This window comes from Pezoporus occidentalis, unplaced genomic scaffold, assembly GCF_034315485.1.
Source record: "Pezoporus occidentalis ecotype Australia unplaced genomic scaffold, CSIRO_AGI_Poc_V1 ctg48, whole genome shotgun sequence".
Classification (NCBI taxonomy): Eukaryota; Metazoa; Chordata; class Aves; order Psittaciformes; family Psittacidae; genus Pezoporus; species Pezoporus occidentalis.
Window position 1 is genome coordinate 9,109,364 of NW_026915813.1, and position 23,298 is coordinate 9,132,661.

A 23,298-nucleotide genomic window follows, 5' to 3' on the forward strand; every position below is an offset into this window, starting at 1 on the left:
TGAGCCAGAATCTGTGCTGTGATGAAGCCAGGTTCAACCATACAACTCAGGCAGAGCCAATATTCTTTTTCACTTTTCGCTTCTAGTTACATGCTTCTTGCTGTTTACAGAAAAGGACTCCTTCTCATCCCTGAACAAAAATTATACTCATTATCACCATTCTTGGCTCTGTCAAGCAACAAAACAAAACCAAATATTGCCAGACAAGACTTTTAACCCAGGACTTTTCCCTAGATTTCAGTAGTAGCTTGTGCAATTCATTCTCTGAACACTTTTCCCCAAACCACTGAGCTTCTAGAAGAATGGCATGCCTATTATTCCTTTTTATTCCTTTTTATTTGATGCTGAGTGTAATGACCACAGCTGTCACAGTGAGTCATCAGTAACTAACCTGAAACTTCTTGTAAGGTGCTAGCTTATACTACTAGGGTAATAATTCTGTTGGCTTACACCTTCGAGTGTAAGGAAGCTGTGCATGCTCCATCCCTGGCGGTGTTCAAGGCCAGGTTGGACAAAGCCTTGGGTGGCACATTTTAGTGTCAGGTGTCCCTGACCATGGCAGGGGGGCTGGAACTAGATGATCTTAAGGTCCTTTCCAACCCTAACTATTCTATGATTCTGTGGTCCTAAAAGAAAGACCTAGTGATGGTAGGAGGCTTGGAAATGGAAGAAAAGATACTTGTATATTTTTCTTTTCAGGCAATCATCAGGAGTAGATTTCCAAACTCAGAGCTTTGTGCTCTGTGCTCACTAGATTTTTGCCTTCTGATGAGTCTGCTGTCAATGGTACATTTAGCACATACCATGAATCTGCTTGGAGATTTTTAATGTCTAAGAGTTAGAATTCTGAAAATTGCAAGACAGCTACTGATGGACTGTAACATAAATGTTGTTTATTCAGATACAATGTTATTGTTTATGTTGGAGTCAGACTATCAAGTTGTTTCACCTGTAACTTGAACTGGCTAGATCTCCTCATAGCATAAACAAGATTCTAATTATGCAGATGTGTTTGTAATTTACTCAGATACTTGATTCAAACAGAAATCTTTATGGAAGAGAATTAAAGATGACAATTGCAGAAGGCTTTCTTTTCTGCAATTGCTTTAGTTTTGACTGTTGATTACATTACAGGGGGAAATGATATGGGTGATCCATATAAATTAAGACAAATTTTGTCCTAAAATAAGTTTGAAGAGCTTCGATTTGTACCAGTAACCTGACTGGTTTTGTTGTACTGCTAGCAGTGTTTGGCCCTCCTTTAGGACAATTACGGTTTTAACTGCATTATGCAATTGTCCACCCATATGTACTTGCTCTCTCTGAATTAATTTATTGTTGCGGGTATTTGCTCTTGGTTGATTTATTTAAACTATTTGAATAAATTCCACAGTAGTCCTGTTAGCATAGTAGGATTTTGATGGATAAAAGGAAGATAAATCTATGCCAAGGTTCTAGGGCTAGAAATTATTACTGTTGTTTCCAGGTGAGAGACCTCTTCAATAAAGTATTGTCTCATTTAACATAGACAGTTACAATGAAGCTCATTGCTACTGTATTGGTAAAATCAGGAATTCAGGGTAAGAGGTGGATATGGAAATTGCTCACAGGGTTTTATACTATATCAACAACAAAGAGTTTTAGTAGGAATATAGGCCTGACTATCTTGTCATTAACATTACCTTCCTCCTAAATGTTGACTTGCATGGTTGTGAGTTGTTGGCTGTGCTTAAACCATGACAAACATATACAATCATCTATTTAATATATACAGTTAGAACAACTTAAGGGTTAATCAAAAATATGACTGTGACAGTGATGTAAATTTCAATTTAGTTCTGTGCCTTTTAGGTGGCTTAAAACAACTCTCTTCCCCCAACTTCTGATCTAACAATATCAGATTGATGAGTTGCAGTGATTCACCGTTTCTGGCTTCAAGCCTAGATCTAGTCAGTCAAAACTAAGACTTCCAAGTGTAGAATATCGTGCCAGATGTTGACTAAGCTTATGTTTTGAGGCTAGAAGTCATTAGAGATTTCATGTCATCAGTTAATGTAGCCAAGTTCTATTTTTCTTTTAAAATGTGAAGTAAAGAAAATATGAAAATTTTTTTTTTTTTTGTTCTTTTGTTGCCATTTGCTGAAATGACCTGTTATTTACTGTTGAAGATATCTATTTTATTAATGTGATTTTTTTTTTTTTAACTAATGGTCCATAAACAAGTTAATCAAATCCATGATGTTTATAGGTTGCATACTACCGTTTGTTTTTTTTTTTTGCCTCATTTTCCTTATAGTTTTTGATAAATTGAGCTAGGCATTTCTCTTATTGGGCAAACATGCTTGTAGCAGTGTAACCTCTGCTGTAACAACTTTACAGATCCGCTCAGAAATGAAAATAGAGATAAGAATGCATTTGGGTCTTTCAGTTTCTGTTGTGGTTTTTTGTTTGTTTTGTTTTGCTCTTTTTTTTTTTTTCTTTTCTGATTTTTCTGCTAGAAAAAAAATTACTTCAGTTTAGCTTCAGGCAGCTATAATTTATGTGACCCACACTCACTCAGCAGACTGTCCAAGGTCTTACTGCCCTTGGCATGAAAAATTTCACTTTTACACGGATCAACTCTTTTGGGAAACTTATCTAGCACATGAGTTATTTAGTATATGCTTTTCTTTAGAAAGAGACATGCACATCTTATCTTTCTACATAATTGTTTCTTCAGCAAATATGTTTATTTTGGATACTGAATGAAAAATAGGATTTTTCACAGAATGCTTGAGTTTGCTGGCATATTAGTTATCATTACTGATAGAGTAACGCTGAATTTCTTTTGATTTTCTCCCAACTCTCTTTTTTTATACTACCAAAACTTTCAGAACTGACCGTGTGGTGTGCAATATTCCTTCAGTATGTATGCTGATATCAGGATACTGAGTTTAATTTTTTGCAACTTTGCAAGCGTAGAAACAACCTACAAACTGAAATCTTTCTGTAGATAATTTCAAAGAATAGCTTAGGTTACTCCTGCTGCACACACACTGTCTCCTCCAAAAACCCAGCCCACCCACAAACATATCTTTTGGAGAATAAATATGTCACTGTTAAGAGCACCTCTATAGTACACTCCTCTATCAACTCAGTTTTATTTTTTCTTAACTTTTATGTGAAATATTTCACGTGTGAAAATATACATTTTTTTTTTTGCAAAGTCATCAGATGCATATTAGAGAACAACTTTTCTGTTGCATGTATAGACAGTGATCTAAGATACACATGCTTTTCATTTTTGCCACTCACATAATTTTGTCTGACATGATTGTCAGACCAAGACGCAATGGGTGCTTTACTTTTATTTTCCTGAACTGTATTTAATGCACAAAATGTTAGTGAAATGTTGCTATCCATTTCATTGCACAATTTATAGAAAGAATTCCTAAGCCGTTCTTCCTAAAATAGCTGTAACAATGTAATAATATTTCTCTGCTTTAACAGAGGTATACGTAGCAATGTAAGGACTGTACTTTGGGGATGAAGATAAGCATTTTTTTATCTACAATGATTAATTTTTTTTTGCTATTTAAAATAAAGAATTTTCAAAAATGCATCATTCCTGCTTTGAAGTTAGTAATAAGAGTAGTAAAGAGCTTTTCAGTTGTATACAAAATTCTTGGACTTTGTTACACTCTATGCCAAAACTCCATAACATATCAAGAGGGAATTACAGTGTAGAATTCAGTAACTATTTAATCCTTTAGACCATTCCACAGATGTCACTAGAACATATTTTTATCTTGCAGTTATGTTCAATAAAATCATTATCTCCTCAATTTATCATAAAGTTGGTAGAAAGAAACCTTTCTGTATTAACACCGACTTTTGAAAATATTTATTCAGGAACCTTATTCAGCACTTTGAAGTAAGCTATCCTGCCTGACTTTCCTTATAAGGAAGGTTTTTTCAGTCGGAATCTCTTTCAGCTTAAGCCTTTTTCCTCTCATTCTCCTACCATGCAGCACCATGAAAAACCTGTCTTGAACATCATTATTAACATCATTTACTATGATGTGTGATCACAGACTTTCTAAAAATGTTAATCAAATAGCATACTATAGAAAAAATTTTAAAATAATTATACGGGGGGGGGGAAAGGTAACAACATCAGTTTTATGCCTCAAAAAAAAAAGTAAATGAAACAAAAAAAAAAAGAGTTTTCTAGTTCAGGAAAGGAAAGAGTCACATCATTTTAAAGCACTAGTTAATCAAGTAAGTCACAGAACTGAATTGTGTAGACGTGTTTTTAAAAAGGTGACAAAAAGGAATGCATGAAGATGTCCAGGCTTGCAAGACAATGTTTAGAACATTCATGAGATCACTTAAACTTTTGGAGACTATATGATACAAGTAGCTTATTTTAATGTCTTGAAAATAATCATTCACATGTAAAGGACTTCTGTTTTGTTTTGGTTTTGTTTTTTTATTGAGAATTGATAAGTGTTTTCCATTTTACAGAATACTTAGTATCAAGTATACTAGTAAATGACATATAAAGAGTTTTCAGTGGTGGCAGGTATATGAAACTCATCTCTGCTAGAGGGATGATAGTAAACCTTTGATTTAAAATTGTCATCTCACATTTAGACATTTTCCACAAGTATTGTAAGTATCTAAATTATATATAAGTAATATTATATAATGTTACATTATTTATTATGTCATTTAACTGTATATATGTTTATATACACATTATATGTTCCTGGAATCAGAAGTGTCTGAGAACTCTGAATTTGCTTAAACATTATATAGCTATATTTTAAATGCTCTTAGAACTAACAACAACAACAAAAAAGTTATTTCCAGGCAAATATTAACTTGCTACTCATGGAAAAAGACATCTACACTCAGAGTTTGGGACCAGGGCTAGAACTACAATGAGATAATGAATGAAGCTTGTTAGTGGTACAAATTCAGTCCAGTAAGATTCAAATTCTACAGCTTTGTTACAATTTGCTTTTTTATTGAGCATTTTATATATAAAACTGGGTTCTTACATGGCTGATGAAAAAAGATAAAGTAAAAATCAGCTTGCCTATTTTAATTTATAGCTTTTCTTCTGATTGGTCTTGGTTTAAAACTGGAATATATAAGTGGTTTTTGGTGTTCCATAACAACACAGAGCTTGAACTTACTTGCTTAGAGGCATATCATTGTAGAAAACGTAACTCTGAATTTCTGAAGTAATGCGCCTCTCTTTTTTGGTTATAGAGGAACAAAAAATTATTTAGTCTCTCCACTAAGTGCTGGATACCATGTATTGAGCTTATGGTTCCTTGTTTCTTTTTTAAAAAAATTAAATTATACGTCTATACATTTGTGCATCTACAAAACAATATTTAAAACTTTCAGAAGTCTTTGCTTGTCATTCCCTTGTCCAGAAAATCAAGTCACAGTGGAAGAAAGTTTGTCAAATCCAGCTTCATACTCAGACTGAGCTCTGATCAGGACTATGGTCAACTGGATCTTGAGGGTCTCCAGGGACAGATTCCAGAACCTCTCTGGGTCAGTTGCTCCAATGATTGGTGTCTTCATAGTTATATTATTTTTCCTTATATCTAGTCAAATATTCCCCTGTTTCAATACACATAACCACTGCCTCTTGGTCTCCCAATGTGTGTTTCAGTAAGGAGCCTTGCACTTAATAATAACCTTGTCTTAAGGTCTCTTCCAGGAAATTAACACATGTTTTAGTAGAAATACTGCGATTCACATAGTTGTTTATTGTTTTCAAGTAAAGGTTTTGTTCTGAAGTTCAGGAGGGGAAAAAAAAAAGTTTTATTATGGACTAGAGCATCCTTAACTACTTCAGTCAAATAACAGTGATTGTTTGGTAATGTGGGTTGAAGCTCAAATGAGAGGCTTTTCTTTCTTGTCTATTCCTAGCTTCTTGTGAGATGTTAAAGTATCGTCTATACCATATTAATCAGCAGATGATCAATAGGCTGTGCGCTGAAATACGTCATCAAGTTGCTGTAGTGCAGATTATTCTTTGGCATCAGAGGGAACACAGATATCAAAGTTGCTTATCGAAAACCCACACACAGTTAATGAACCATGTTTCAATTTTCATGGCCTTCACTGCACTGATACCAGCTAGTGGGTTGCAACAAATTGTAGTCAAGTTATTTGTTTAGCCCTGTTCCTTTTTCAATGTATTTAATCTTGGTTTACCAGTAAGGTCAGAAGGACACTTTCTGAAATGTCCTCATTATATCAGCATCCATTGTGGTGGTTTTGTTTTTTCTGGGTTTAGTTTAGTTTACTTGGCTTGGGCTTTTTTTTTCTTTTCTGTTTTTTTTTTTGTTTTGTGGGAGGTTTAAAATTTTGATTATTGTTAATAACCTTTCATGTTCTTATAAAAGGATATAGATCAGTACAAGTGTAGTAGTAATCATCTGATGTAATAAATGATTAGAGAAAAAATAAAAATTTCTTAATCTTCATGTATTATTCTAGTTTTCTTATTATGATAATTAATTTTTTACTATTAAATAGTTCTGGGAAAAAACTCTATGATACTCTCTACAGACTGATAACTAGGTAGCATGAGACAGGCAGCCTTTGGTCTAGCCCTTCCTTTTTACAAAAAGAAAAAAATATTTGAAAGACAAGTAGCTTCTTTTTTAGTTAAATTGTAGCACATCCTCTATTTCTAAACTAAAGCAGTATCAGAAGTCACTTCAAAATGTTTTCTGAATGAATGTCTTATATGCATAAGAAGATAAGCCTTTTGAGAACATGCAACACTGACCCAAGCCTGATCCTATTAAAACCACGTTTCACTCTTTGTGTTATGTAAATTAGTGTGATTAAAAAATACAGCCACTTCCTGTTTCATCTTTTTGATGAGTTGACAGTTGAGGCTTGAAATTATGTGTGACAGATGCAAAATAAATTAAATGGAAAAGAAAATTAATTGCCAAGGTTTTTTTCTTACTGTTAAAAAGTATAATATTTTTGTGAAAGTAGATAAAGGCCTTATATGAACATTTGCAATTGTAGAGCAAGGAACATCTTTTGCTTGAAGGCTATTCTGTTAACCCAGTAAGCATTTCTAGAATTATGACAAATAGTTATATCTACCAACTACGCTAAGATTTTTCAGACATGTAGTTATTTATCTCCTGTCTTTTAAGTGCTCATCTATCTTTGTCACTGATAACCTCAGAACAACTCAGCTGAATCTAATCTTTGAGGTGTTTACACTCTTATTGGTGCATATACACAAGGCACTAATTTGATGCTACCTTGCTACACCTTTAAGTTCTGGTGTTAGGCAAAAATCCCGAAACTGTGAACAAGGGTTCTCAGAACAGGTATTTCCCTTCCCTTTTCCCCACTGATTACTTTAGCTCACTGTAAGATTTCTAAGCCATCTGTATGTGCTTCTCTTATGCCAGCATAAATCAGTGCTGAAAGATTTTAGCTGTAAAGGCAAATTGGGATTCAAGTATTTTTAGTTTTAGCAGATCCTTGAAATTCATACTCTCACAACCCTCGGGAGTGCCTTAACCACCAAGAATTGTAAAATGACAGTCTTGTGTAAAACGAATAAAGAACTGCTGGGTTGGGATACAAGACTATCCATCTTTAAGTGCTGTAATCAAAGGCAGGGGTCCTGAGTTTTAATTTCTGTTCACAGGACTGGATCAGTGGTATGTGCTTAGTAATGGTTAGTTGAAGTATTTCCAGAGAACCACAGTTCTGCCATCCTGGAAGAGATTCTAGCACTAGGACACAGGTTTCTGCTTTCTCAGACATGTGTTTTGTCTTTACCTTTGCAAATTTGTTTTCCTGCTGCAAAACAAGAGCACTCAGTGTGCAATCGTTTACAGTTTCTTCAGCTTAGCTTGTATCTTCATGATTAGCACAACCTGTGGCTGGTATGAAACTCTTAATGATATTAAACTTCTTTCAGAGAAGTGAAATGTGAAATGTTAAATGTTAGTAGATTGGCTTTTTTTTTTTCATACAGAGGGTCAGTGGAAGTTTTCCCTTTAATAGGTTTTCTTTAATCTATTAATATTATAACTCCTGTATACAGAAAATAATTGTGACAGGATTTTCAGCTTTACATCAGAAAAGCTTGGAAATTCTGCCTTACACCATGGTTTGGTTGCAAAATAGATGCCTAATTTTCTTATGTGAACTTAGTGTCTACAGAATAAGCCATGTTTGTATTTGCTGCTATCTTTAGGTGCAAAGGAAGCATCTTGTATGCAGATTTTTTCTTAAAGAAAAACCACCCAACAAAAAGAAAAGAACTAGTTAAATGTCAGATTTGGGATAAGACTGAAACAACAAAAGCTGCATATGAGAGGAGAAAAGATTAAAGGAACAAGGAAAGCAATTCATCTTCAGCTGACAAAATTCTATATGTGGCCAAAACTTGAAGAGATCGTAATACTTCCTGTGCCATTTTGATTTAGTTTTTATTTTGCATCTATCTTTTAAAATTTTATTTCCTAGAACCATTTATATTTTTTCATATAAAAATATATTCCTATGTGTTAATTCATTAGATTATATTTTTTAATAGTAATATTTAATAAAATTTAAAATGTATATTAAATTAGTAAAAATTTAAAATGTAATTTCAAAATTCAGCATTGGATTTCTTACTTATGGACAAAACACATGTTCAGCTTTTCATCAGGCTTAGCAATATGACTTTTTTCGGTTAAATGAACCTCTTAGCAATTTTTTTTTTTTTTTTTAGAACATGTTATTTATGAAAATACCAACTGACATGAGTATGTTTTTGGTAACTGAAATATCCCTAATTTAGAGAACACTTATATGCTCTTCATGGGTATAGTTCTGCATATCTGAAGGGGGCCTATAGGGATGCTGGGGAGGGACTCTTCATTAGGGACTGTAGTGATATGACAAGGGGTAATGGGTTAAAACTTAAACAGGGGAAGTTAAGATTGGATACAAGGAGGAAATTCTTTCCTGTTAGGGTGGTGAGGCACCAGAATAGGTTGCCCAGGGAAGTTGTGAATGCTCCATCCCTGGCAGTGTTTAAGACCAGGCTCGACAAGGCCTTAGGTGACATGGTTTAGTGTGAGGTGTCCCTGCCCATGGCAGGGGGGGTGGAAATAGATGATCTTAAGGTCCTTTCCAACCCTAACTATTCTATGATTCTATTAAATTAAAGGACTCTTTGCTTGAAGATTACACTTCAACATTATTTATTAAATAAGATAGTGTTATAGAGTTGGAACTGACCTTAACCTTTTAAATAGTAGAAATCTGCTAAACAAATAATCAGCATACATTTTGAAATTAAGTTGAATACACTTTAAAATTAAAAATAAATGCTTAAATATTAACTTAATGCTAAACTCTGAAGTATAACTTACTGACTTCAAAAAAAGCAGAGAGTAAGCACCTGGAGATTACAGAATACCACTTTAGATGCCTGAGCATTGAATTAGGTACCTAATACTGGGGGTGGGGAAAGAAGGCAGAAATTTGTAATTTTGCCTGTAGTATCAAAAAAATAAATAGATATGCCAATCAGAAAGGCCAACATACAAAACCCCAAACACAAGATAGTATTCACCTGCTAGTAGTTGTTCTAGCACTCAGGAAAATCTTGGTCACTTTGAGCTTCCCTATATTAATCACATATCATTAACTGCCTACCTGCTGTACTGCTGTATCTGCCAGAAGAGCAGTATTCCTCTGGTGGTCATTATTAATAGATTTCGTGCTTTCTATTTTACTTGTGCTTCCTGTTGTTGTCTACCTATCTTTCATTGTCAAAAGAAAAGTGGATGAAAGAAAAATGGGTGTAAATCAGTGACTCAAGGAAGATTAGCCTACATGACTAAAAGATGTTATGTGAGCTATCTAACTCATTTACCCAGTAACCCTTTTTTTTTTTTCTGTAGCTTTTTGGTCAATGTTTGAAAGCTATTAATCTTAGTAGAAAGACTGTCTTCAGTTAATGCCCAGTGACAGAAAAAAAAAAAAAAAATTAAAGAAAATGGCATATCTTGTTTAGTTGTTTTTTCTCATGGTTCTGCTACCAAGGAATATATGTAAGCAAATTCCCAAGGTGCCTTGGCATTTCCAGATGAGCATCACTTACTTTTAAGCTCTGTGGGGTGTTTTCTGGACACCAATAAAGTCTTAGTTGTTCATGACTTGCAATTTCTCTTTGACAATTTTTTTTTTTTTGTCTCACGGGGACCTCAGCACACTGGAATACCTGAAGGATGAAACTAGCTGAGTATACAAACAATAGTCCATGTGAGTCTTCAGTGCAATCCCTTAGACTCCTGTGAGAGTAAAGTGTAAAGTAATTTGGCTTTTTACTTGCAGGCTCTATTACAAGTTCTTTTAAACCACAACTAGATTACAAACATAATTATCAAAATAGCTTTCTGGCTATTGTGTTTGTAATGTTATTTCACTGTCATTTTTTTTTTTTATTTTGGGAAAAAAAGTAGACATTAATAAATAGACATAAATATGTGAAATCAACTCATGTTATGTATTTCATCTGTCTAATGCAGCTTTTTTGCTAGTTCAGTGTAAGTTAAGAAACTGGGATGTATTACGTGCAGGAAAAGAATCCTTCATGGCATTCGTACAGCTGTGCTGTAGTTTCAACAGACAGTGATTTGTACTTGCCAGCAGACAGTTTCTGGGTGCAGAGCACCCAGTGTAGTTAAGTAGATAGAGAAAACAGAGTAATTTACTAATCCCCTTTTACAATACAGCTGTTTTGTTCTCATACTTTAGGGAGTGTAAGATGGATACAAAAAATAAATCTGTAATGTTTTACAGATTATTTTTCAACTTCAGTTTAAATAAACTAACCAAGATCCCGCAGCACCTCCTAATGTCTCTGCAGCACCCTGGGATGTTCATTCAGAATTCATGCTGTCCATGGCAAGCACAGATAAAAAAAAGTCTATTTGGTCTTTATCTGAATTGGTGACACCATTTCTCCTCTGACTCATTAATATATTAAAAGACTTCCCAAATAAAATTCATTGAAAATGCTAGTCCTAAAGATATTGTTAGTATAAAGAAAAAAAAACTAGGTCATTGAATTTGATCTTATTATGTTAGTTATTAAACTTATTTCATTGACTAACAGAATTGTTTTGGAGTCGGGGATGGGCTTGGATTAGACTTCAGATAAATGACATCCACATCCAGCTTACTGAGTTTGCTGAGTTCTTTCTTCATGCTAAATTTATTATGAAACAAAAAATTAATAATATTTATGAGCCGCTCTGTACTTGCTTGTGGGAGGGAAACATCTCAGATTACGAACCCTGTTCCCATGGCTATTTTTACTTGTGCATCATACAGCTGCTGGATAAAATACTAAGATAACATGGAACAAAATCCTCTTTCACTTCCATTACTGTCTCTATGGCATAGTCAGATGTTCTAAACACTTATATGCCACCACGATTTTTGTGTTTGCTATTTCTATTGCCCAAATAGGCTTGACCTTCTACAAAAAAAAAACTGTCCAAACTTCAGCAAGAGGCAAAGATCCTAGATGTAGATTACAAGTGGTATTTATATGTCATCATCTGGGAATGAAGTTGTGGTATTTAACACCCTCTGACTAAGAACCGACTCTTTCTCACCTATACTGGAGTGAATGCTTTGAGAGGGCCACTCCTTGTAATCAGAACAACACCTGATTTCCAGAAACCACTTAGGTTGCAGTTTTACACCTAGCTCATATATACCTACCCTTGTCAAAACAGTATAGTTCTAAGTGTGCCTGGAGGTGCGTCTTAAAACCTTGAAGCTAAAAAGCAAAATTCCTCAAAAGGTTAAATCAGTTGAGGCCTTTGTTCTCACAATTCTGCACTTTGGGTATATCTATGTGAGAATTTTACTTTGTACAAAAGCATACTTTTAAACCACTGAGTGCCATGATTTAAAGTTTTGTTTCATACTGCAGAGAGCAACACCATGTGATGTTTGACTTCCTTTCAAGCAAAGTTAGGCAAAAAAATATGTTCTGGGAAAAAAAACAACATAACATGTCCCAGCTGATAGTAGGTATTTCTTTCATAGGACCCTCATACCTGGAAGTTCCCCAAATGTGTATTATGTCATTGTGGAGTCCTCCTTATCAGTTATGATTTACTCTGATTTCAGCACTGAAATACGTTGACTGTATTTACTTTGTTTCTGCTCTGGCCCACAATTTGATGACCTTTTTTTCCTGGTTTTTGATTAAATATTTAGTCAATAAAAGCCTTCATGATGTTAGCATCGTACAAACATCAGCTAACCCCTGTGCCTGGCTAATTTATTTGTACAAATACAGTATTTTTAAGCCATGTGTATAAAACACACAGCAATACACAAAGCGGCATTTTGCTGTTCTTGTTCCAGTCATTTTAGTAAATAAATGTAGGGTTTGTGTGTATTAAGTTATTACTCATATATATATAATTAAGTGATCCTGGTTCTATTGTAATGGGATGACTTTATATACTCAGCTGCAAATCACTGGTCTTTTGTTACATGGCACAAATGGCTACAAATCCACACCTAATTTACTGTGCACTTTAAACAAATTTCTTCTGGTATTATGTATCTCTTATTTTTCTAGTATTTTTATTCCAAAATAATGTTCTTTTCTGACTTTTTGTTGTTGTTTATTTGTTTGTTTTCTTTTATATTTCTATGCTGAATCTTATTTTGCATTTTCTGTCTATGTGACTAATTGTTTCCTAATACCGATGATCATTTCCCATGTTTTTTTGTAAGGCAGACAAGGGATTATTACTATCTATCTGATTTAAAATAAATAAATTGATCTAATTACATCAACTGAAATTTCACTTAGAATATTATAACTATGAAACATTATAATCACTGCGTATCACAGTAAGAAAATATGGATGGAAAGATTGTTCTTGAGGTTTTTTCAAATGTTAAGAGAGGAACTGCATCCTCTCATTTAGGTAAAAATAGATCCTTGAACACAGATTAGTGCATTGAATCAAAGCCATCTAGAACTTGTATTTTTATTGCATTGTCAAGTGTACTCAGTGATACTTCGGTTGATACGCTGAAGGGAAGGAATGCCATGCAGAGGGACCTTAACATGCTTGTAAGGTGGGCTGATGCCAACCTCATGAGGTTTAACCATGACAACTGCAAGGTCCTACACCTGGGTCAGAGCAATCCCAGGCACAGCTACAGGTTGGGCAGAGAAGAGATTCAGAGCAGCCCTGTGGAGAAGGATTTGTGGGTGTTGGTCGATGAGAAAATGAACATGAGCCGGCAGTGTGCGCTTGCAGCCCAGAAAGCCAACCGTATCCTGGGCTGCATCAAAAGGAGGGTGACCAGCAGGTCGAAGGAGGTGATCCTGTCCCTCTACTCTGCTCTTGTGAGACCTCACCTGGAGTATTGTGTGCAGTTCTGGTGTCCTCAACATAAAAAGGACATGGAACTGTTGGAACAAATCCAGAGGAGAGCTACGAGGATGATCAGGGGACTGGAGCACCTCCCGTATGAAGACAGGCTGAGAAAGTTGGAGCTGTTCAGCCTGGAGAAGAGAAGGCTGCGTGGAGACCTCAGAGCAGCCTTCCAGTATCTGAAGGGGGCCTATAGGGATGCTGGAGAGGGACTCTTCATTAGGGACTGTAGTGATAGGACAAGGGGTAATGGGTTCAAACTTAAACAGGGGAAGTTTAGATTGGATATAAGAAAGAAATTCTTTCCTGTTAGGGTGGTGAGGCACTGGAGTGGGTTGCCCAGGGAGGTTGTGAATGCTTCTCCCCTGGCAGTGCTCAAGGCCAGGCTGGACTAAGCCTTGGGTGAGATGGTTTAGTGTGAAGTGTCCCTGCCCATTGCAGTGGAGTTAGAACTAGATGATCTTAAGGTCTTTTCCAACCCTACCTATTCTATGATTCTATGATACTCTGTGTCTGTCTGCTATTCTTTTTTTTTTATTTATTTTGACAATAAAAATACTACTTAAAAGTGTACCTAAACCACGAGCAAAATTCACCCCAAACCTGTTTTATGCTATAGTGTTTGCTTCTTATTTAAAGTCTACAGCTTACTGCAAATTTTAACAATCATTTGATAACTCCATATAACTGTGACAGACAACAAATACTTGAGTAGATTAACCTTATCAGCCCATTCCTTACCCTGTAATGGATTATTTCAGGTGTCAAATTTACTTTACTTTCTTACTGTATGTATGTGACGGTAGGATGAATCACATTTAACACAGTGATGCTAAACCAGAGGACACTGAAATGTTAAGTAACACCTATCTCTTGCTTTTGAGCAGCACATGGTAACTCAGGGTGTACACTAATTTAAATTAAATATTTGGGTTAAAAGGTGACTAGGAACTTAGTCACTTTCCTTCCTGAAATAAGAGTCAGCCAATAATAGAGGATTGCATACTGGCTTCTCACTTAGTCTTCCTTGATCAGTTTTGCTTTTCATTTAGATCAAGATATTTTGTATATTGTTATTTGTGTTCTGTAGTTCTTCATTAGAAAAGATAACAGCTGCCAAGCACATACCAGGAGCTGACTCTGTATCTGCCCATCCTTCAAGTACACTGTGTCAGTGGGTAAAAGAACTAGAAATATACTTATGAACAATAAGTATATTTAAGATCCATCCATGCAACAGATTTTTCTCAACTGTACAGATACATTTGTATATGTTGTAAAAAGAGCTAGTAACAGATGCTGGCATAATGAATTACTAGTGGCAATTTAAATAAGACCATATTTTTTTTTTATTTGTAAACTAATTTACTAAAGAAAAGTGGAACGAAGGAAGAAATGATAAGCTAAAAGGTGTTTTTGCAAGATTAAAAAGAGTTTGTCACCAGTTTATTTAACTGTATGATATGATATGCCTACTTCTGACCAGGTCATATAAGCAACGAAATCATAGTGGTGGAAATTTGGAATAGGATGGTCAATATATAGTAAAACAATGTCTTGGGCTTGGGTTTAGTCTTCTAGTCGTTGTGCTGAGACAGGCAATAAATAATGCCTCGCATTTAGATATGCATGATGTATTTTACTTTGTTGTTCTTGTTCTGGGGGATTAGTGCTAGAAACCATTACATACAAACTGAGCACTAAATGGTAGGCAGCACTGTGAGTCACTGTGAATCAGCAGACCATGAGTACTACCATTCTGTGAATAGTATAGCAAGGCCAGATGGAAAGAAAATAAGTTAACTGGCATTTTTAATCTTTGCCACATGAGAAAATAAATGGATTATTTTATTAATCTCATCGGTGTTACAAGTTTCAATACTGGAAAGAGTATTGATGAAATTACAAACCATGTGGTTGTGCTGATCTCAGTTCAAACTCAAGATCAGACAGTAGCACAGGCTTGCCTTCATAAGTCGAGCCAGAAGTCTTCTGTCACTCTTTGAAACCTTTAGACAATTTGCATATGAAAAGTAGTAAATAAAGATGTAGCATTTCAGCAACTGAGTAATGGAACCACACCATATGTCTTTGCAGTAAAGTCCCTTGATATGAATTACATGATAATATGGCGTATGGTATGTTATTTCTGTCACATAAGATTGTCTTGAAACTGTCATGAGCTTTCATGGAAATATCATAAGACAAAAATATTTTTTCAGTCAGTGTTATCCAAACAATCCTGTCCCAGATCATTCTGCTCAGATGACACTTATTTTTATACAAAGTACTGTAATACACTTCACTACAAGTTGAATAATATGACAATGAATAAATAACTCTGATCTCAGTTTTTGATCCTTTCTTGTACCATGAAATATCCAGAATTTTCATGTATTTCAGAATGTGCCTAGAGCCAGAGAATATAGGAAAAACATCTTTTCTCTGCTGGATAAATATCAGATATAAAAATTAAAAAAATAAAAAAATAAATGCACACAGTCTTTTATTGTTCATGTTGCTTGGGCTTTAAAAGATTGGTCTTCATTATATAGCATTGTCATGGGACAAAATAACAGTAATCTTATAAATTGATTTTTCATAACAGTGCACACTGTTTTCCTTTAGCCTCTTGTATATGAATTATTTAATGGTCTGAATCTTCTGAACTGATATTGAGGTGATTGCCATTTCTATAGTAAAAATATAAGCTGATTATTTTTCAGAAATGAAGCAGCTTTTGATTATCTTTGTGCAGGTAGTATATTAAGTAGCATTTTGATCTTGGAGACCTGTGTTCCAATACATAATTAATACCTAATTTTTAGATAAATAAGAAAAGAATCATACCTTTAGCAAACTTTGCATTTTCGAAATACTGAACTGATATTCATGAGTACAAACTTATGAGTGTAACCTAATTGGAGAACCATAGTACTTCTTGACATAGCTTTGAAGCTGCAGAAAGTGAAGATAAAAGATGAGTAAAGGTTTGTGCATGTGAAAACTCAGTAGTGTTAACACATTTTAGTGTTTCACAATGTAGTCTCTTGATCAAATCAATATCCTTCCCTTTTTGCAAGCATTGCAATTACTTTCCCCAATAACCTCTTACAAATTTTTCTGGAAAATGCTAACAATGTCCTTTTATATTATTTCTAGAATAAGGTAAGAAATGAATCTTAGTTTAAAAGTTACACAAGTCAAAACTGTATCTAAAATACTGCTGCTTCATTTCACACACACCCACTTATGTTTTTGGTGTTGTTTTTTTTCCCCAGTGAACATTTCCATAGAATTGGGATAAAAATCATTAAGTAAAAATCAGAAGAAACTGCACATTCTAGACACTTAAAAAAAAATGCAAGACTGGTTTACTTTCAGAAAAAAAATGGTAGTGATATGAAAAAAGGCTGAGATTTTGGGGAAGAGCATTTATTTTTACACAGCCTTTATATAAAATAAAACTGAGTAACTTTTACCTGTGTGGTTCTTTTGGTTTCATTTTTAATTTAAATTGCATAATTAGCAATACTCTAACTTGTCCTTTTTTCTTTCCAAGACATGCAACAAACGGATACAGTGGAAGGCAAGACTCAGATTTCAAATAATTCATGTAGTGTACCCCTACTGATAACACTAAAAATTAACTTAGTTTTATTTCTAGACTTAAGAATAAAAAAGATTTAATAGACCTCAGTCTTGCAACTACTGGAATCTTCAACATGTTTAGAAAAAGTTTTTCTTATTCTTCATAAACAAAAGCTAGTAGGTTAGCAATTTTTATCGTATATTTTTATCCTTTTATTTATTTATTTTTCATTGAACTTTGTCAAAATTCACAGCCTGTAGTAGTTTAATGAGGTTTTTGGTTTTATAATACCACCTATATTTATAAAGTAACTGTAATCAGTATGCATTCCATGTGGAACTGTAACAAAACTGACATTTTGAAGTATTTAATTTCATATTGAAAATTGTCACTGGATATTCTATATACAGAATAAGATCCTGAAACCAATTACTATGACTTCATTTATCAAATATAGCAGAGTTGTTATAAACACTTCTAATAGAGTCGTAACAGTAGATTTGCATTTGTCTGTAGATGCATAGCATTAGAATTAAGCTATACCACTAATGTAATGAAACTTTCCTTCTTATCATCATTTGAACATAATCAAAGCTGTTTTCCATGTTGAGGAAACTTCTGAAAGCTGTAACAACTTCTGAGTTTTCTTAAGTCTTTTGTAAGAGAGTCAAGGAGACCAGTATGTAATATAAATGTAATCTGACACACTTATTTGTATTTTTTCCTCTTGCAAACAAAATTATATGTTATGTAATAGGCAGGTTTAAATGCTCAGGCTAAATTGATAAATATATGAATAAATGCATATTTAATAATAAAGATCTTTCATAAAACAGAAAAGGAATGACAGAGATGCATATAGTTTTTACTACCCACGGAAATAGATCACTTCTTTTTTTTTTTCAGTTAGCTCTTCTATGAAGTTTTTGAGTCTCATAATAGAAATTAATATAAAAATGTACCAAAGAAGTTGTAGAATCATAGACTATCTCAAGGTGGATGGGACCATAAGAATCACTGAATCCGACTCCTTGCTCCTGGCAGGATCACCTTAAACTAAACCATGTGACTAAGCATTATCTAGACGCTTTTTTGAACTATGGCAGGATTGATGCTGTGACCACTTCCTTGTGGAGCTTGTTCCTAAGAGGGTGGCCAACCATCCTCCCAGTGAAGAACCTTTTCCCAACGTCTAATCTGAATTTCCCCAGCTTCATTCCATTTTCTTGTGCTGTATCACTGGTCACTGGAGAAAGGTGGTCAGTACCACCCCTTATGCAATCATGGTTGTTGACTGCCATGACATCACTCCTCAGCCTTTTCTTAGAGAAACATGATCAGAAAATGCCTAATGGAGTTTGCCAAATAGTGTTCTAACTGTCTGCAAAGATTCTGCAATTTAATTAGTGCTTCTTTAATAGACAGGTATTGCCCCAAAACTCAGTACGTTTGGTGCACAATTTGGTTCATCTTTTCATGTTTGGTATTCAGAAATGTGAAGGGCAGAGAACTGTGTGTTTTCCACAGCCCACATTCCTCTCTTGTGATTGTTTTTTTTGCATTAAAGAAGACTTATTGATTTCAAATGAATATAGCATGTTATTCCTCATGGAACACAAAATGCAGGACTTGAATAAGACATTTTCATAATTTACCATCTTAAAACAAAGTATAATGCAGCACAGAGATTTAGGATTAGCCTTTAATTTTTATTTCTTCACTTACTGATAAAGTTTTGGGTTTGTGTTGGTTTCTTTGTGGGTTTTGTGTGGTTTTTTGGTTGTGGTTTTGTATGTGGTTTTTTGTGTTGTTTTTTGGTTTTTTTTTTTTTTTTGTGGTGTGGGTTTTTGTTTGTTTTGATTTTTCTTCTAATCAGTTTAACATATTCTTGGCATGATTTTTAGAAATCACAGGAGTTCCCAAATACTCACTGAGTTAGTGGTTGTTCTGAGAATTAAGAAAACGTGAAATTCAGCTCAGCTCTCAAATTACCAAAAATGGGCTGCCCCAAAACAGAAAGCCCTTAAAAGCAAACTGTTTAACAGATATATCTTTTGTATGAATAATACTATAAAGTTGTAATTCCAAAAATGTTTAAAGTAATATCAAATCACTTTAAAGATATTAGACATTTTAAAGAGCTTCCTATAGATGAAATTGAGAATGCTAATAGAAGAATTTAATAAAAAAAAACAACACCCTAACACATAAATCAAATTCTGCGCACACTACTGAACAATTAAAATAAAAGCATAAACAGCAATGAAATTGTTTGAACTATATAACAGATTACTTCTGACACTCATATGTAGACTGTTACTTTTCTGTTTGTCCCTAATTTTAAAACACTCTACTCAGAATTAAGTTGAAACTAATTTCTGATAGAAAAATAAACCTAATATTTTCCATATGCACTGTCATATTCCATCCCTTTTTCTAATATTCATGTTCCATTAACATTCAGTATTGGATGAATCTAGACTTGAGGATACAAAAGATTAAACCAAACTATTTTTCAATTGTTTTGACATTTGCTATCTATGCAGTATTTGCTCAGCCTAAACCATCTTGGTTTATAAAAAAAAAAATTAAAAATTCTGAGGCAGATAATCAAAATCCTGATTTGTTGTACTATTGGACGTAGAACTGCCACGGAAACATACTATGCTGGGAAGACAGATTTGCAACACTAAACTACTACTGCTTTGATTACTTCAATGCTCGAACTTTAGTGTTGGAAAATCCTACCCGCAGCGTTGAGTGTTAATGATATCAAATGAGACTGGGAATGGAAGACCTCAGTTTGCCTGCAGGCTATCTACAGCAATGGTAGTGTCACTGCATGTTTTTCTGTGCTACCCCTAAACTACCTCAGTCAAATCACTGTCTTTCCCAAAAAATGTTTTACAGAAAGGTAAACGTGTAAGCTGTCTAGAGAAATCAGTCATTGTTCTTTATATGTCTTTTACACAAAAGCAAGTTATACTAAACAGTTTTTATTATTTTATATTTTTAACTGACCCTGCTTTAAGTCAAGAAAGTTCATTAATCTGGAAAACTTTTGTAATATTTCGTAGACTCATTTTTTTGCAAATGGCTATATATCCATATTTAATAAAATCTTGCATTATTTGTGCAAAGATAACTCACATGAAAATCAAGCAATTGCAGTTAAAAGAAAACATGGCTAACATTTTGTACATTACAAGTACTGAGCTGCAAATTTTTTGTATATTTCAACTGCAGAAAGCCACAGATATTTGGCAATAACCAGCATATTTAATAGCCATCTAAAGGGGTAGCTTATTTTTCTTTATGGTTAGGAATTTTGGTTTATTACAATGTTTAATTAGCAATGGATCAATTTATTATGTACGTGGTAAGCATTAATCATAGCTGCAATGCCTACCAGCTGTAGTGTGCCTGCAGCAGTGCATGTTCTGTCTGTTTTATACGCAGATACTGTATGTCTGTAGTGTGTTTACAACTTTCTGTAATATGATTGTAAGTGTATGTGCTAACCAACCTCTCACAGGTGCTGCAACCAGTCTTACCAACTCTCCTGATTTTATTATGAATCTTGCAATACTTGTGTCTGTGATCTTTGTTTAAGTTGGATTTTCAGTTCAGTGTCATGATTATTGGTAGAGAAACATATGTACTTGTTCTAATTCCTTGTGAATCTGTCTTCCATTACTTTCATTTGGGCTAAAGTCATCAAGGTAACTGCTATTTCACTGTGCTTTTGGTATTAGAAGTGAGACTACCCTGACCCGATATGCTTGCCATAATCTGTTGCTCTCAGAGCCACATTTATATAGATTATTAAATGTTCAGGGAAACAGGGAGTGGAAATTGAATCTTCCACAATGAAGGTGAGTGCCCTAGACATTTGAGTAAAAAAGGTAACACCCTTGTGCTTTATAAATTTAATAAATAATTTGTAATTTAAAAAAATAGCAGGGCATAGACATTAAGGTAAAGCTCTCTCTTATTCCTGTGACTACTGGACTCCTAAGATTGATTCTCTACCTCTGGCCTTTCCTTCAAAAAGGGCTTACTTCAATGAGCACTTAAGGTGGTCAAGCAAGAACAGCTGCAATGAGAGTAGTCATATGTGAACATCCTGCATCTGACTTGAACTTGGTATTAAACCCCTACTTGTGTTACAAGCATTTACTTCTTGCTTGCTTTGGCAAATTTCTTCTCAACATTGTGCCCTCTTTAAATAACATTCATAATTACCTAACTCTCTACATACGGTATGCAGAGTAACATAGTACCACTCTCATTACAGAAGCTGATTAAATTAACTCATATTCTGCAAGCCTGCAATGGACTTTCAAAGGAAGAAATGGTTTAAGAAAAAGAAGCTCTTCTATGACTAATATGGTTTATGAAGATGACCTGTAGTCTGATACAGCTTCTTTAGTGTCAAATATAACTGATTCAAGCTGCAGTCTTGCTTAATATGAGGCATTCTTTGGTCTCTCTTGTCCTTTTTGTATGTAAATGGTGGCAACAGATAATCTCTGAGGTAACTACCATGCTGTTGGATCTGATATAGATTGATCCCATATTCATTAAACATTAGCCCTTACAGAGTGGGCACACAATATCAAGTTTTTCAGGAAACATTTTCAGCTATTTTGTGTGCATCTCCAACTGACAGCATATTCTTTACTTTTAATGTTTTGAAAATATCGCCATCACGGGATCATAGAACGGTTTGGGTTGAAAGGGACCTTAAAGATCATCGAGTTTCAACCCCCCTGCCAGGGGCAGGGACACCTTCCACTAAACCAGGTTGCAAAAAGCCTGGTCCAATCTGGCCTTGAATATTTCCAGGGGTGGGGCAGCCACAACTTCTCTGGGCAAACTGTTCCAGTGTCTCACCACCCTCATAGTAAAGAATTTTTTCCTAGTATCTAATCTAAATCTACCCTCTTTCAGTTTAAAGTTTTTTCTCCTTGTCCTGTCACTCCATACCTTGAAAAAGTCCTTCTCCAGACTTTTTGTCAGCCCCCTTTAGGAAGCTGCTGTCAGGTCTCTCAGAACTTTCTCTTCCAGGCTGAACAAGCCCAACTCTCTCAGCCTGTCTTCATAGGAGAGGTGCTTGAGCCCTCTGATCACCTTTGTGGCCCTTCTCTGGACTCACTTGAGCAGGTCAATGTCCTTCTTATGCTGGGGAGCCCAGAAATTAACTCAGTACTTCAGGTGGGCTCTTACTAGAGCAGAAAAGAGGGGCAGGATCACCTCGCTTGACCTGCTGGTCACACTTCTTTTGATGCAGTCCAGCAAATGGCTGGTTTTCTGGGCTGCAAACACACACTGCCAGGTCATGTTGAGCTTCTTATTGATCAATGCCTCCAAGTCCTTCTCCTCAGGGCTGCTCTCAATCCAGTCTCCACCCAGCCTGTGTTTGTGCTTGTGCTTGTGATCATCAGCAAATAACTGTCATGGCTTAAACCCAATGATGGTAACTTAGTACCACACAGCTGCTAGCTCACCCCTTCTCTTCCCCCTTAGCCAGGTGGGATGGGGAGGAAAAGCGAAAGGATGTAAAGCCCATGGGTTGAGATAAAAACAGTTTAATAACTAAAATACAATACAACATAATAGTAATAATAATAAGAAGATGAATAACAAGGAAAGACATATAAAACTGCAGGGGGAATCCTTGACAAACAGAAGTGGTGCACAACACAACTGCTCACCGCACACTGAACAATACACAGCCCAACCCAAGCAGTGATCTGTCCCTTCTGGTAACTCCCCCCTATTTATACACTGGGTATGGCATGCTGGCGTATAGAATACCCCTTTGGCTAGTTTGGATCAGGTGTCCTGTCTCTGTTTCCTCATGGCTTCTTGTGCTTCTCCTCACTGGCAGAGCATGAGTGACTGAAAAGTCCTAAATCAGGGTAAGAGCTACTGAGCAGCAATGAAAACATTGTTTTATTAGCATTTTTCTCAGACTAAAGCCAAAACCCAGCACTGCACCAGCTACTAAGAAGAAAATTAACTCTATCCCAACCAAAACCATAACAGTAATGCAAAACAGATATTTAGGCATCAAAAGTTTGTTGGGGTTTTGGGGGTGTTTTGTTTATTATTTTCTTTTCCCAAACTGGCAAGACAAAAGCAATAAAATAGAATTTTTAAGTTACAGAAAATCTGAGTTAGTAATGCATTGAAATACATTCTAGAAATTTTAAAATCATAAAATGATTAGAAATG

The 23,298-nt window shown here is 35.0% G+C and overlaps 1 protein-coding gene across 9 annotated transcripts in view; it reads left to right on the forward strand.

The window, feature by feature from the left end:
- The window catches only part of PCDH7 (protocadherin 7), a 288,906-nt gene that overhangs the window by 159,963 nt on the left and 105,645 nt on the right, over window positions 1–23,298 (forward strand). The window contains exon 4 of one of the 9 annotated variants that reach the window (XM_062636553.1): window positions 11,524–13,031. The exons of the other annotated variants lie outside the window; for them this stretch is intronic. Coding sequence (XP_062492537.1) covers window positions 11,524–11,654 — 131 coding nt within the window. The 3' untranslated portion in view covers window positions 11,655–13,031. Of the gene's footprint in view, window positions 1–11,523; window positions 13,032–23,298 lie in introns of those variants that run through there. 9 annotated transcript variants of the gene reach the window in all.